The sequence below is a fragment of the Heterocephalus glaber genome, unplaced genomic scaffold, assembly GCF_053883595.1.
Source record: "Heterocephalus glaber isolate CG9 unplaced genomic scaffold, H.glaber_assembly_v1.0 deba00001543, whole genome shotgun sequence".
NCBI lineage: Eukaryota > Metazoa > Chordata > Mammalia > Rodentia > Bathyergidae > Heterocephalus > Heterocephalus glaber.
The window spans coordinates 6,975,366-6,990,777 of NW_028258336.1; the positions used below are offsets into that span (position 1 = coordinate 6,975,366).

The following is a 15,412-nucleotide window of genomic DNA, read 5'->3' on the forward strand; positions in this document are numbered from 1 at the left end:
TAAAGGGGGAGAACCCAACAAAAAGAAAAAGTCATGGCAATGATAACTCAATATGTTTCAATTATAACCATCAACGTTAATGGTCTCAATTCACCAATCAAAAAAAATACACTGACAGAATGGGTCAAGAAGCAAAATCCAAGAATATGCTGCATACAATAAACACACTTAATTCAAAAGGAAACTCATAGACTGAAAGTTAAAGGGTGGAAAACAATACTCCATGTGACGGGAACCTGGAAAAAAGCAGGAGTAGGTATCCTCTTTGCAGATCAAGTAGATTTCAAACCAACACTGATTAAGAGAGACAAAGAAGGACACTACATCCCAGTAAAGGGAACAATCCAAGAGGAAGAGATGACAATCATATATCTATGCACCAAACACTAATGCACCCAACTATAATATTAATGGACATGAAAAGTCATGTATGCACTAATACAATTGTAGTGGGGGACCTCAACACCCCACTGTCACAAATAGATAGATCAACTACAATAAAAATAAGTAATGAAATACTAGAACTCAATCAAACTCTTAAACAAATGAACTTAAGAGATGTTTACAGTCTTCCACCCCACAAAATCAGAATACACATTCTTCTCAGCTGCACATGGGTCATTCTCCAAAATAGACCACAGACTCACACATAGAACACGTTTACGTAAGTGCAAAGGAACTGAAGTTATCCCCTGTATATTACCAGGCCATAGTGGGATGAAATTGGAGATCCATAGCAAAAAAACTGGAAAAATTTCATAAACGTGGAAATTGAACAACACACTTCTGAATAACCAATAGGTCACAGAGGAAATTAAAGAAGAAATCAGACAGTTCCTTCAATTAAATGACAATACAACATATCGGAACCTATGGGACACAATGAAACAGTCTTACGAGGGAAATTCATAGCAGTGAATACGAATACGTACATTAGGAAAACAGAACGAACCCGATTAAACAACCTGATGCTACACCTCAAGCTTCTAGAAAAAGAGCAGGACAACTCCAGAGCTCATACAAGGGAGGAAATTATAAAGATCAGAGGAGAAATCAGTGCAATGGAGACTAAGAGAACGATACAAAAAATCAATGAAGCCAAGAGTTGGTTCTTCAAAAGAATCAACAAAATTGACAAACCCTTAGCCAACCTTGTCAGAAAAAGGAAAGAAAAGGCCCAAATCCATGCAATTAGGAATGAAAAGGGTGAAACTACAACAGACCCAGCAGAAATACAGAGGATCATCAATACCTACTTTCAGAACCTATATGCCAATAAGATGGACAACGCAGAAGAAATGAACAGATTCCTAGATACATATGAATTACCAAAGTTGAACAAGGAAGACCTAAAAATTCTGAACAACCCAATTATCAACCAAAGAAATTGAAAATGTAATTAAAAACTTATCACCTAAGAAAAGCCCGGGCCCTGAAGGCTTCACTGCTGAATTCTACAAGACATTTAGAGAGGAACTGCTGCCACTACTGTTGAAACTCTTCAATGAAATTGAAAGGGAAGCAATACTCCCAAATTCATTCTTGGAAGCAAGCATCACCTTGATCCCCAAAGCAGAGAAAGACCCAACCGAAAAAGAGAACTATAGGCCAATCTCACTAATGAACATAGATGCAAAAATCCTTAACAAGATACTGGCAAATGGAATGCAGAAGATCATCAAGAAGATCATACACCCTGATCAAGTGGGATTCATCACAGGGATGCAGGGATAGTTCAACATACTCAAATCAATAAATGTAATACTCTAAAATAATACAGCCAAGGACAAAAACCATATGATTATCTCAATAGATACAGAAAAAGCATTTGACAAAAATCCAACATGCATTTATGATAAAAATCCTACAAAAAATTGGAATAGATGGTCTCTACCTCAAACTGATAGAAGCCATCTATGAAAAACCAACAGCCAATATCATACTAAATCGTCACAAACTGAAATCCTTCACACTCAAATCAGGAACAAGACAAGGATGTCCACTATCATCACTCTTGTTCAATATAGTTCTAGAAACAGCCACGGCAATTAGACAAGAGAAAGAAATAAAAGGAATAAAGATAGGAAATGAAGAAGTCAAATTGTCATTATTTGCAGATGACGCGATACTCTATACAGAAGACCCCAAGAACTCCACCAAAAGGCTTCTAGACTTAATAACCAAATTCAGTCAAGTAGCTGGTTACAAGGTCAACACACAAAAATCAATAGCTTTCCTCTACACCAATGACAGACTCACTGAGAGAGAAATAGGGCAAATAATTCCTTTCACAACAGCATCCAAAGAACTGAAATACCTAGGAATCAACCTAACAAAAGAAATCAAAGACCTCTTCTCTGAAAACTATGGCACTCTGAAAAGAGATTGAAGATGATATCAGAAAATGGACAGACATCCCCTGCTCCTGGGTAGGAAGGATTAATATAGTGAAAATGGCCATACTTCCAAAACTGCTATATAGATTTAATGTAATTCCAATTGAGATCCCAGCAGCATACTTGAGGGACCTTGAGAAAACAATCCAAAAATTCATTTGGAACAAGAAGAGACCCAGAATAGCAAAAGCAGTCCTAGGTAACAGAGACATGGCAGGGGGTATCACAATCCCCAACCTGCAACTCTACTACAAAGCTACTGTGATAAAAACAGCATGGTACTGGCAAAGAAACAGGCTTGAGGACCAGTGGAACAGATTAGAAGATGCAGAAACAACACCAGACACACTCAGCCATCTCATCTTCGATAAAGGAGCCAAACACCCTCACTGGAGGAAAGATAGCCTCTTTAATAAATGGTGCTGGAAAAATTGGGCTTCAACTTGCCAAAGATTAAAACTAGACCTATATCTCTCACCATCCACTAAACTAAAATTGAAATGGATTAAAGATCTAAATATTAAAATAGAAACTCTGAACCAGTTGGAACAGAGGTTAGGTAGAACCCTTGAAGACATCAGTGTAGGAAAAGATTTTATGAACAAAATCTCAGTTGCCTGTGAACTAGCACAAACAATCAACAAGTGAGATCTCTTCTTATTAAAAGGCTTCTGCACAGCAAGAGAAACCACCAGCAGTGTGAAGAGACAACCCACAATGTGGGAAAAAATCTTCACCTGCTCTTCCTCAGACAAAGGTCTACCATCTCAAATCTATAAAGAACTTAAAAATATCAGACTTCTCAAATTTAAAGACCCAATCTGAAAATGGGCATCTGAAATGAACAGACATTTCTCACACAAACAAGTAGAAATAGCAAATAAATACATGAAAAAATGTTCAACATCACTGGTCATCAGAGAGATGCAAATGAAAACAACGCTGAGATTCCATCTCATCCCAGAAAGAATGGCTGCTATCATGAAATCAACCAACAACAAATGCTGGCGAGGCTGTTGGGATAGAGGAACCCTGCTCCACTGCTGGTGGGAGTGTAGACTGGTGCAAGCACTGTGGAAATCAGTATGGAGATACCTCAAAGAACTAGGACTGGAAGTCCCATTTGACCCCACTACTCCACTGCTGGGGATCTTCCCCAAAGAATTAAAAGAATCATACCACAGTGATATATGTGCACCCATATTCATAGCAGCACAGTTTGTGATAGCTAAAACTTGGAAACAGCCCAAATGCCCATCAACTGGAGACTGGATAAAGAAAATGTGTTTTTTTTATAAAATGGAGTACTACTCAGCCATAAAAAATGAGAAATTAGAGAAATTTATAGCCAAGTGGATGCACATTGAGGTAATACTCTTAAGTGAAGTAAATAGGACACACATGTGTAAATACCAAATAGTTTCTCTGGTGTGAGAAACTGAAAGTGTAAGTAAGGACTAAAATGTATAATAGGTAATGTGAAATAGGAAGAAAAGGGGTAAAGGGGAAGGAAGTGGGAGGGGTAGGGGAAAGGATAGAAGGGAATGGGATTAATATGAGAAAATGGAAAAATAGGAACAAAATCTTTGTAAATAGGGAGGAATGGAGGGGTTGAAGGGAGGACTGGGCAAGAGTGAAAAATAAGAACCAAGAGAGACTATGTAAAGGTGCAAATTTCCAATGATGAATGTCATTATATTGTATCCCTAAAATGTACCAATGATTAGAATGAATAATCGATAATGCAAAATAGGAAGAAAAGGTTCAAAGGGGTAGGGATAGTGGGAGGGAGATGGGAAAGGAAAGAAGGGAAAGGAAAAATGATGAGAAATGGAAAAAATGGAAATAAAGTCTTTGTAAATAGGGAAGGGTGGAGGGCGGGAAGGGAGGGCTAGGAATGGGGAAAAAATAAGAACCAAGATGCATTATGTAAAGGTATAATTCCCAATGAGAAATGTAATTGTGTTGTATACCTACAATGTACCAATAAAAGAATTTAATAAAGTGCAAAAAACAAAAGTACAATAGCAAATAAAGAGTGTAAAAAGTAAATTCACAGTCAATAAATTTAGATTGGACAAAAATTCAGTTTATTAAAATGCAGGAAAAATATTGGTAGAAACAATATATATAAAACTTCCAAATTTTATGAACATACTACCAAATTAGAAAACTCTAGTAGTGTTTATTACTTAATCCAAGCCTTCATAAACTTACAACTATTTGTCATGATGAATATAGATACAGATATAGATATAGGCAGATATAGATATGTGTAAACTTTAAGCTCCAATAGGGACTTTATTTTGTTCACTTTCATACCTCAATTCCAGAGGCATTATCTGGCATAAAAAACAACACTCAATAAATACATAAAATATCTAAAATAATATTTAAATACTAAAAATACTGTGTTGTTTACAAAAGAATCAGAATCTATCAATTATCATTTATTAGTATATGTTTGCAAGATACAAGCTTAAATGCTTCATGGTTTCTCTCATGTGAGTAATCCAAAGTTCAAATAAAGAACAAAATAGTGATGAAAGGAAACAGGGAGATAAAGCTTTTGGAAATTTAAAAGAGCAAGAAATGAAATGTGAGAGATGCAGGGGCAAAGGGGACATAATAAGATTTATGATGTGCCATGTACAGGTATCAACTACCCACAATGAATGTAATCATTACATGTCACAAAAATAAACTAAAAACATTACTAACAACAATGAAAATGGGGAAAGGGGATCTAGAGACAAAGGGAGGGAGGCAAGTGGGTGGGTGGGAAGGAGAAGGGGAATAAAAAGAATCAAGATACAGTAAGTGCATATACCTAGTCTCTAACATGAATGTAAATATCATGTATTGCAAATATGTACTAATAAAATTTTAAAATGCTTTGGAAAAATGTTGTCCTTATTATTATTATTTTTATTTCAAAGTCATATAAATGATGTCGGACAGATCCTTATGCATTATTTTACTATTGCTCCAATAAGCACAATTGAAAGAGTGGTATAGTATCATGTTCAAAATTATTTATATTGCAATTATTAATTAAACTATTAAGTATATGTTAAACTAGATTATTTACAGAACTTGATTATGAAAATCAAATTGTCAAGATCAGAAATATTTCATTTATATAATTTGCTGTATGTTTTCTTACTAATACTTTCATAGCACCGATAGGGGAGATGTTGGTCAGAGATACAAAATGGTAATAAGATTTTAAACCAAATAATTTTTTAGCTCAAAACCCCTAATAAAATTTTTCTCTAATTTTACATATGAGGCAAAACAGTTCTAGAAAGACCAGGCGTCTTGCTCAAGGTCAAAAATAATAGCACAAATAGGACTAGAATTCTGGCCTTAGGAATTATTAGATGTTGTCCTTTCCTCTACAGCAGCTAGCATAATAAAAAAAAATGAGATAAAATCAAACACAGTTTAAAAGAAGGCTGTCAAAGAGTGATGCAGTATTAACCATACTCTGAGGATGAAGCCCTTAGGGTTAGGTTAACACGGGGTAATTCAAAGACTGAAAATAATGATTAGACAGAAAGAACAATGAAAGCAGAGAGTAATTCTTAGGTGCCCTGTATTATTTCAAAACCATGCCATATATTCATTTATATGGTCTATGTATGAGATAGCTATTATTGCTGTTTTCATTGTGCAAATGAGAAAAGAAGACAGAACAAAGGCAGTACTACAGGAGACTACAAAGGAAAAAAAAGGGGGAGAGGAGCTTATTATGTGACTATTTTATATTTATGGTCAAAATAAATATATAAATTATGCCTTTAAAGATTGTTAAGTACTTTTAAAGCAAGATGTTTTAGATATTTCCTGTTCTTTTGCTTTTTAAAAATCATGTTCTTCAAGGGAGAATTACTTGTCTTCAAAATAATTTAACAGTTGACTTAAGGGCATTTTTATAATGGCCTATGACATAAATGGGAAAAAATTCAATGTGAGGATCCATAAAACAATAGACAATGAAAACAATTTTAATGCAGCTCTTCAAAACAGAAAAATAAGCATTTTAACTTAGTTTTAGGGACACATGTTAAGAAAAAATAAAACCTCTGCTTTGCTAAGAAAAGCAGTAATTATTTCAGATCAACTTCTTATTCTAGAAACATAACTTATCTGTTTTAGAGTACATCCAAATTTCAAAACTCAGAAACTATGTTTAGATTAATTGGCTTGAGAGCCACATATGGGATTAGCAAAGCACACTTCTGAGTGTGTCTGAGTGTGTCATGGAGGCAAGATGCTGGGTACTACTATTATGATTCTTGGTCCCTTCCCCATTTTGTTTCCTGGCTTTCATGAACTAGGCAGCTTTGGTATGTCATGTTCTTCCATCATGATGTTCCTGCCTTGGAGCCAGCTAACTATGGAATGAGTCCCCTGAAACTGTGAGACAAACAGACCACTCATCCTTTATGCTGTGGGTGTTAGGTAATTTGTCCCACCAACAGGAAACCTGACTAATAATAGAAAACTTACATTAATTCTACAACAAGGGATAGATATCTAGGATAGACTAATGAATGGATGAATCGACCAGCAGGTATCTTCAAACATACACACAATAATGAAGATATATAGTTGTTCTTAATTCCAGAAGCAATCTTTGTAACTCACCATCTTTTTCCTCTTATCTTGTTCTGTCAATGGTTCTTCATCTTCTGTTACTTTTGGTTCCTCAAGATGAGACATCAACATACAGCTACAATTTTCAAAAAAACATGTTTTAAATAAATAAACATTATCTATAATATATTAAAAACCTCTCAAAATCACTGAGAACTTGAATGGTCCTATGTACTAACGAGGAGAATGGATTAGATTTATATTTTTAAAAAGTTTTCTTAATTATGAAAGATATCTTACCTTTAAAGAGACTAAATAAAAAATTCTATGCCTTTTAACTTGGGCATTTAAATTAGGAAATTCTAAAAATTTATTTACAGACAATTTTTTAACCAAACATCACTTGACAATGGAAGGTTCACATTTTATATTTTTCCAAAATATTACATGAACACTTAAAAACACTTTCTCCCTTAATCTTTACATGTCTACAAATTATAAATGCAGTAATTTAAAGTGACATCATTAAAATGCTATTAATTATATAATAATCTTTGTGCTCTAAATGATATTACTGTGCTGCTATGAGGAACTTGTCCCTGATGGCACCAGATAGTTATAAATCATTTTATTTTGCTTATCTGCACCACTGCTCTCTACCATTAAGAGAGATAATAGAAACATAGCTTCTTACTCAGTCAACTCTGGATCCAAGGAGACAAGAAATGAATACTGTCTACTGAGGTCTCATTGATGGAGCAAACTGTTTCCTCATTTAGAACAAGAAAATTACCAGAGTCAGTTTCTTAACCAATTAACTGTGAACAAGAAGGTTTAGTTTCTCCTATGTTTTGTAGCAAGTACAGATAAAGGTCAATTCCTAATTCAGCTGTGTAAATAACTCTGAATTTAAGGTTAAGGACAGGTGCTGATAAACTTGATCAGGCTCACTCTCACAGTGGACATGGATGTCTTTCATACCTATTCCTCAGCATTAAAAACAATGTGTGTTGGGGGGGAGTGAGGACAGCAACTGTTTCTGACCCCAATTCAGTACAAACTGGTGTGATCAAACATAAGAACCTTAGGCTGGAAAACAGAAGTCCTATGAGTTCAATGCCTAACTCACTGCATGGCCTGGATCTCTCAGAACTGCAAAGCTCTGTCCACTGCAATATATAATGCAAGCATAGCACACAGTTTCACCAACAGACTTTGGCACAAAGTGAGAAAAATACAACATGATTATATCCATTCCAAAATTATTTCACAAAGTGAAATGTCTTAGAAAAGTCTAGATTTCAGTTATTTCAGAACTAAATAATAAAATGAGGCTCCTTTATAGAAGCCATGCAGACTTGAATTCTAACTGCAATATGGATCTCAATAGAAGCACACTTTATTTTGCATGGAATCATTCCACTATATTAAACGTTAACTCGCCTTTACAGAAAAACTGATCTGCCTTCCCTGTGTTATAAAAGATTTATCACATTATTAATGGAGTATATTTTGGAGATACACACACACACACACACACATACACACACACACACACATTCCTCCCCTCCCTCCTCTTTCCTTTTTTTCTTTTCTTTCTCTCCTTCCTTCCTTTTCTCTCTCTTTTCTGTCTCTTCTTCCCCTCTGTTTGTCTTTTCCTGTGTCTTTACCTAAACACAGACTATTTGCAATTCTGCAAGGTGCATTCACTTGGGTCAGAAAGGCAGAAAATAATATATATATATATTGAAACTTTCCTGTAGGAAAATCTCCAATTAAAAGTCAAATTTCACTTTGTCAGCAAAGAGTAAAGATAGGCAATCATGTTTTACTTAATAGGCACATGAGAATGAACAGGTTTCTAATAAGCTAAAATATATGAACTGTGAGTATAATAGTAGTACTAATAGGACAGTAACAATTCCAGTTTAAAATAGGAATGACTAACATATGACTGTACACTAGCCCATTTTATACTCAGTTTGCATCTGAATCACCTGGAGGGCTTGGTTAAAGCGCAGATTGCTGGGTACCACCTCTAGAGTTTCTGACTCAGCAGGTGTGGGTGGAGCCTGAGAATGTGCAGTTCTCACAATTTCCTCTGTAATGCTTATTCATCATTTCCTCCACAATGCTGATGATAGCAAATGTTTGGGGAGGGGGCACAAACACTTTGTTAACCAGTCCTATATTAAGCCAAATCACAAAAAGTGTTTCCTATTTATATCTCTCTGGTCACCATGAAACTGATTTCAACAATAATTTTTTTTAATGCTATGTAATTGGTTTTCAGGTAGACTGATACAAGAAACCTTTTATGGATCAATTCATCTAATTACACTAACATTATTCAGTTGGTCTTTGCAGTAGACACTTCAGTTGCTTATATAATCATCCTTTTTAACAGAACCTTGAATCTGCCCAGTTATTCTTTTCTTCCATGCCACCATGTACTCCAGGAAAGAATAATCCCAGGCCCAGTGCCAGCACTCAATAAACTACCATGGTCATCCTATTCCTAGTCAATGGCTGCTTGTAGCAGGAGCACATTTAAAGAATCCTGGCCAGTTTAAATGAAGGTGAAGTCTGATGTTCTAGAAAAGGTTTACCTCTATCCATAAATAAATAAATAAATAAATAAATAAATAAATAAATAAATAAACAAAATGATGCTTGTCTGCCCCTGATACTGTCATGAACCATAATGCCTAGAACTACTTTATAAGGATGAGAGAAGGCAGCCTGCAAAAGAGATTAATGGGGGTAAAAGGGGGAGACCTGGTTTTTTGATGTTAGCAAGGCCACAATTACCTAATCCTAGAATACTTATCTACTGCAGTCATTTTGTCATCAGAGACAACTAATTCTTTAGTGAAGTCTCTTTACAGTTCTTTATATAAATACCTTATAAAAAAAATTCATCTCTAGGCCCAAACCAAGAAACAGTCTTCCTTTCCTGATAAACCTATTTCTTTCTATTTGAAAATAAGAACCATGTAATTTCTAATGTTTCTCTTTGTACTGGCAATTAGATAGGTTACAGTTAAGTTTGCTATCCAGAGACCACAACTTTCCCAAGTCAAGATTTCTTATTTATATTCCTTCAATCCTGGGTTAATAATGCTCTGAGTATGAGCTTTTCTTATGCACTGTCTCAAATTCTCTTATGGTCTAAACAGAAACAATTAACTATATTGTATATTAGCAATGCAGAAAAAGTCCCACAGAGGAACAGAAAAGGATGTAATAAATTCTTTTTTTTTTTTTTTTTCCGGTACCAGGGATCAAACTCAGGTCCTTGAGCTTGTGCAGCAGGCGGCGAAACCACTGAGCTAAATCCCCAGCCCCCTAAGATGTAATAAATTCTTAAGTCTAGAAAGTAATTTTAGAAGTAGGTATTTGCCAAGCAGGGCAAAGGTGACAGCATGACACACCAAGAAGAAATATTGCTAGTCAAGCCATCAGTATAAAAGTTGGGGGAATGATGAGCAATCCAAGGAGGCAAAAGGAAAAATGAATGTTGTAAACTGAGAGCCAGAATAGAACAGGAGGCACCATCAACTTTAGTCTGTAAGAAACTTGGGTTTTAAGTTGAAGAACATGGATGAGAGGAGGTTGAAGAGAGAACCCCAAGGAAGTCACTAGGACCTACACTAGGATAATACAGAGCTAATAATGTCAGACTCAGAAAAAGAGGTTTCCTCTAGTACTCTTTTCCATTCTGAAGAGCCATCTGGTGGATCAATATCAAATGGAGGAAGAAAAATAACTATAAAATCCTAAATTTTACTTGTTTCAAATAAGACTACTTCATTTATAGTTGTTACGTTTTATACTCTATAGCTATAAAAATCAGTTTATGAGTCCTTTTCTAACCAACGTTATTGTCCCTAGGGTTCCTAAAATGCTGGCTAAATTCTTGAGATGAAATTCTTTTTTTTTTTTTTTTTCTGGTACCAGAGATCAAACTCAGGACTGTGCACTTGCGAGGCTAGCACTGGAACCACTGAGCTAAATCCCCAGCCCTGCTGGCTAAATTCTTTCTCCCTTTTTACTCCCAAAATTTGGCAAGTTGTTATCAATTTCATTTTCCAATGTTCCTGACAATAAAATATCACATAGGGAAAGAAAAGGAAAATATGATAACCAGACAGGCAGAAGGCAAATCTTTAGCAACACTAATACATTTTCCTAACTAAAAAGTTAACAATAAATTAATAAAACCCAGATGTATAAACTCTCAAAATGAAGCTCTTCTTTCCTCTAAAGAAAATTCATTTTCTACACCATTCTCAGAAATAACAGCAAGATTAATAATGGCCAAGGGTTGGGTCTCATTATCTGGGAATATAAACTTCTCTTTACTGGTAAAATAAAAACTCACTCCCATTTTTTCCCCACATAAAAAATTTTATTTAAAATGCCTGCTGGGTGTAGCGGTATACACCTGTAATCCCAGCACTCTTGGGAACCTGAGGCAGGAGGATCACTGTCAGTTCGAGGACAGCCTGGGCTACATAGTGAGCTCAAGGCCAGCTTGACAACTACATAGGGAGATCCTGTCTCAAGAAAAACAAAAACAAAAAATTTTTAAATGCTTATATGAATGTGTTATGAAGACATATTAAAGTGTAAAAACAACCACAGGCTGTCGGATATAGCATAATTACTTTTAAAATTATGTATGTATGCATGCATGTATGTATGTATGTATGTATGTCACTCAAACTACAAATACTCCTCCACACTTGCTAGCCACACTTTCTTATCACCAACACTGACCAATCCTGTCTCCAAATTTTATCTCAAGTTCAACTCATCTAAGATTACCTAAATGGTTTCCCCTCCTCCAGGGCAATGAGTTTTCAATTTCCCAAGTCATATGAATCATCAAGGTTCCTGTGTGCAATGTGGGTCCTGTTGTCCTACACCCAAAGATTCTGATGTAATGAATCTGGACCTGGAAGGAGGAATCTGCATTTTTAAGAAGCATCCTAGGTTCTTCTATTGCTCTGGGACCACTCATAAGCATCTACACCTCTTGTAATTGTTCACAATGTGCCAAAGTGATACTTCTCATAAATTTAATCATGTTGCCCCCATTCTTTAAAATCAGCAGTAGATAGACCTCCACTAACTATAGAAAATAGTCCAAAATTTTTGTATTTCACACAGGTTACTTAAGTAATTGGTGCCAATCCACTACCTAACCTCAGAAATCACTCTCAGTTTTTTGGACCCCTTCCTTACCTGTAGCTAGTTTTGATCCCTCCCTATACTTCCCCCTGTGAGTGCTGTAAGGACAAAGACTCACCTGCTTCCTCATGCAGCAGTGTTTGGTATAAACACATCTGAATAAAGAGATCTGTCAACAAGGCTCCCTTAATGTGATGGTTAATTTATGGTCAAGTGGACTGAACTACCAGGTGCCCAGAAATTTGGTCTAGCATCATTATACCAGGTGTGTCACTGAGGCTGTTTCTAGATGAAACTAACATTTGTTTCAGAAGATTAGGTAAGGCAAATTGTCCTTCTGAGTGTGGTTGGGCTCAGTCTTTGTTCTAATTCATTCTCAACTGAGTCTACAATAAGAATTCAACAGAACAAGAAAGACTTTTTTAATTGTTTAAAAAAAAACAGAAGGGGAAAATGGAAACCAGCTTAACTATATAAGTAAATATTTTGTTTCTCAAGTGAACTTTTCTTAATTTTGAATTATGTCCTATAGTCCTTTGGGCTGTATTTTATAGAATTCCATATAATTCATAGAATTACAGACTAGGAAGATTTATCTGAGATCTAGTGTAACTACACTTAGGAACTGAGAATGAATAAAGTAATTTGTTTTTTTTGAACCCAGAAGGAAGCTCCCCCACCGCCATCCCAAGCTCCTAGGGCAGAGAAGGTGAGCCGCGTGGGTGCCAGAAGTAGCCCTCCCACCCCATGGAAATGAGAAGACACGTAAACAAGCCTCAGAAACAGACTTCTGGATCACCTAAAGTAATTTGTTTTTCCACCATGCCAGGACAAAAAGCAACTACCAAATAATTCTGGGGAAAAGAGGAAACAGTGGTTGGTCATAGGTTCTATCTACCCATTCACACTAACCCTTGGGGCTTTTTTACTTTGGATGCCTATAATTGTCTCTGAGTCAGTTTTCCTTCTAATATTTCACCTTCCAAACTAAACCTTTATTTATGTTGAACTTAGCATACTGAAGAGCCTTCCTTGTTTTGACTTTTCCATATATTTTGTTCCACCACAGCACATTTTTGAGACTTGTTATCCTGATTTCTAACATTATGACAGTACATAATGTCTACACTTTATTCCAACTTCTATATTCTCATTTCTTTCAGTTAATAGATGTTAAAATTTTGTTCTGCTCCCTACATCCTAACTTTTCTTCTTCTTCCTTGGAGATTCTAATACATACAGCCTTTCTTTCTTTGACTTTCTATTTAAGTCCAACCTACAATTCTACTTATGCTCTGCAGAAAATATATATAACTGCCTTCACTCATACTAGTGCTATCACTGGACTATCAGCCATGACACTCCTCTCAAGTAATTACATACTCCAAAGAGGACAAGAAACATCTTAATATATCCTAAATATTTCAACAGCTGTAAAATCGTTCTCATAATGTAAAAACAACTACTTACAACCATCTACCATAAACTCTTATGCTACCTTTAAAAAATTACCTACATGCATGAATGCTTTCTTATTTTGGGTTTGTAGTCATAAGTTTGACATTTCCACTTCATATGAAATCCCATTCCCAAAAGCTAAGTGACATGTCAGACACATCTTCCATCCATGTTTAATAAGACTCAACATACATCTGTTCTCTGTATTTTTCAACACAATATGATTCAAATAGCAATGTTTTCCATTTGCTAGTTTTTTTTTTTTGCTACAGTTCTCAAAAGAGCAAAGATAACAAGTCTCAATGCTATTAATGAGAAGTCAAGCAGTCTAGAATCTCATGAGGCCTAACATGAAACATGTCCTTTACTGATAGTAGTAATAAGAGAAAAGGTATCACAATTACACTAACCACAAAAAAAGGATAAATTTTTTAAAAATTCAGATTAATAACTGTACAAAAATGAGGTCATAGGGCTGGGGATTTGGCTCAGTGGTTTTGCCGCCTGCTGCGCAAGCGCAAGGACCTGAGTTCGATCCCCAGTACCAAAAAAAAAAACAAAAACAAAAATCAGGTTATCAGTACTGCCAGTATTTTATTCTCCTAAAGAACATAAATTTAACCATTATTTTTTGGAACTAATTATTAAAGTACCCTCCCCTCAACACCTGAAAGGCACTAGAGATGTTTCAACCAGGCAAATACAAAGCAACTCATTTCATTTCCCTCAAAAGTTGCCTGAAGAGAAAATGAATTTTGTAAGCAGAAAAAAAGAACACACTTAAACCATTTTTAAGGAATTTATATTCCAAGTCTAAATACACTTGAAATTCTTAAAAAACCTAATATTAGCTCATAAAACAAGAAGCCCAATTCAGAATATCACTGTAACATAATAAAGCTGATTTCATGATCAAACAATAAATATTTTAAACAAAATAATGAATTAGAAATTTCTATATAAAAGACAAAATTACAAACCTTCTATACTGTTGTTTATATGGTGACATGCAGCATGTATTTATGTATTTAACACCTAAATGCAAACATGATTAATTGAATGATTCACCTACTCTTTATATGTTCGTGTCTCGGGGTCTTCTGTCATGACATCATGAAGGCCTTCCACTGAGATATTTATGATACCACAGAATTTATCTTGGATAACACTAGAATAAAAAAAGAGCAAAACATGTTAACCGGAGTATTTTAACAGGTGATTCTTTTTTAAATCTAATATTGTCTTAGATATGAAGAGAACTTTTAGTTTTAAAATACAAAAGAAACTTCCATAATTTATTTAAGGCAAAAACTGTTTACACATATATCTTTCACAAGATTATTAGTATGTTTAGATACAGTGGGATTAGATAAGAAAGAGGTATTTTAATAGTCTCTTATAAGCATCTTATATTAATCTTATAACAAGAAAGGTAAATATATAAAAATGCTGACTAAAATATCTGCTCTTTTGAAGACACTGTCAAGAAAAAGAAATGAAAGAAAATATTTATAAAATGTGCGTCTAGTAAAGGATGTGGACATAGAATATACAAAGAACATCTGCATCCCATACTTAAAACATATGTCATTTTTTTTAAAAGTTAAACACATACTTCACAACTAAGCAATTCCACACCTAGATATTTACTTAAGACCAAAAGAACTATTCTAAGACCTATATTTATGGTAGTTTTATTCATACTAGTCTCAAATAACCCAAATGTCTACTAATGAATGGGTGAAGAAATTGTACACTTA

The 15,412-nt window shown here is 35.0% G+C and overlaps 1 protein-coding gene across 4 annotated transcripts in view; it reads right to left on the reverse strand.

Moving 5' to 3' along the window:
- The window catches only part of Ipo11 (importin 11), a 213,613-nt gene that overhangs the window by 34,775 nt on the left and 163,426 nt on the right, over positions 1-15,412 (reverse strand). For all 4 annotated transcript variants that reach the window (XM_021242972.2, XM_087189573.1, XM_013078962.3 and 1 more), the window contains 2 exons: positions 14,725-14,820; positions 7,050-7,134 (listed from right to left, as the gene is read on the reverse strand). In XM_021242972.2, the coding sequence (XP_021098631.2) occupies positions 7,050-7,134; positions 14,725-14,820 (181 nt within the window). The remainder of the gene's footprint in view (positions 1-7,049; positions 7,135-14,724; positions 14,821-15,412) is intronic.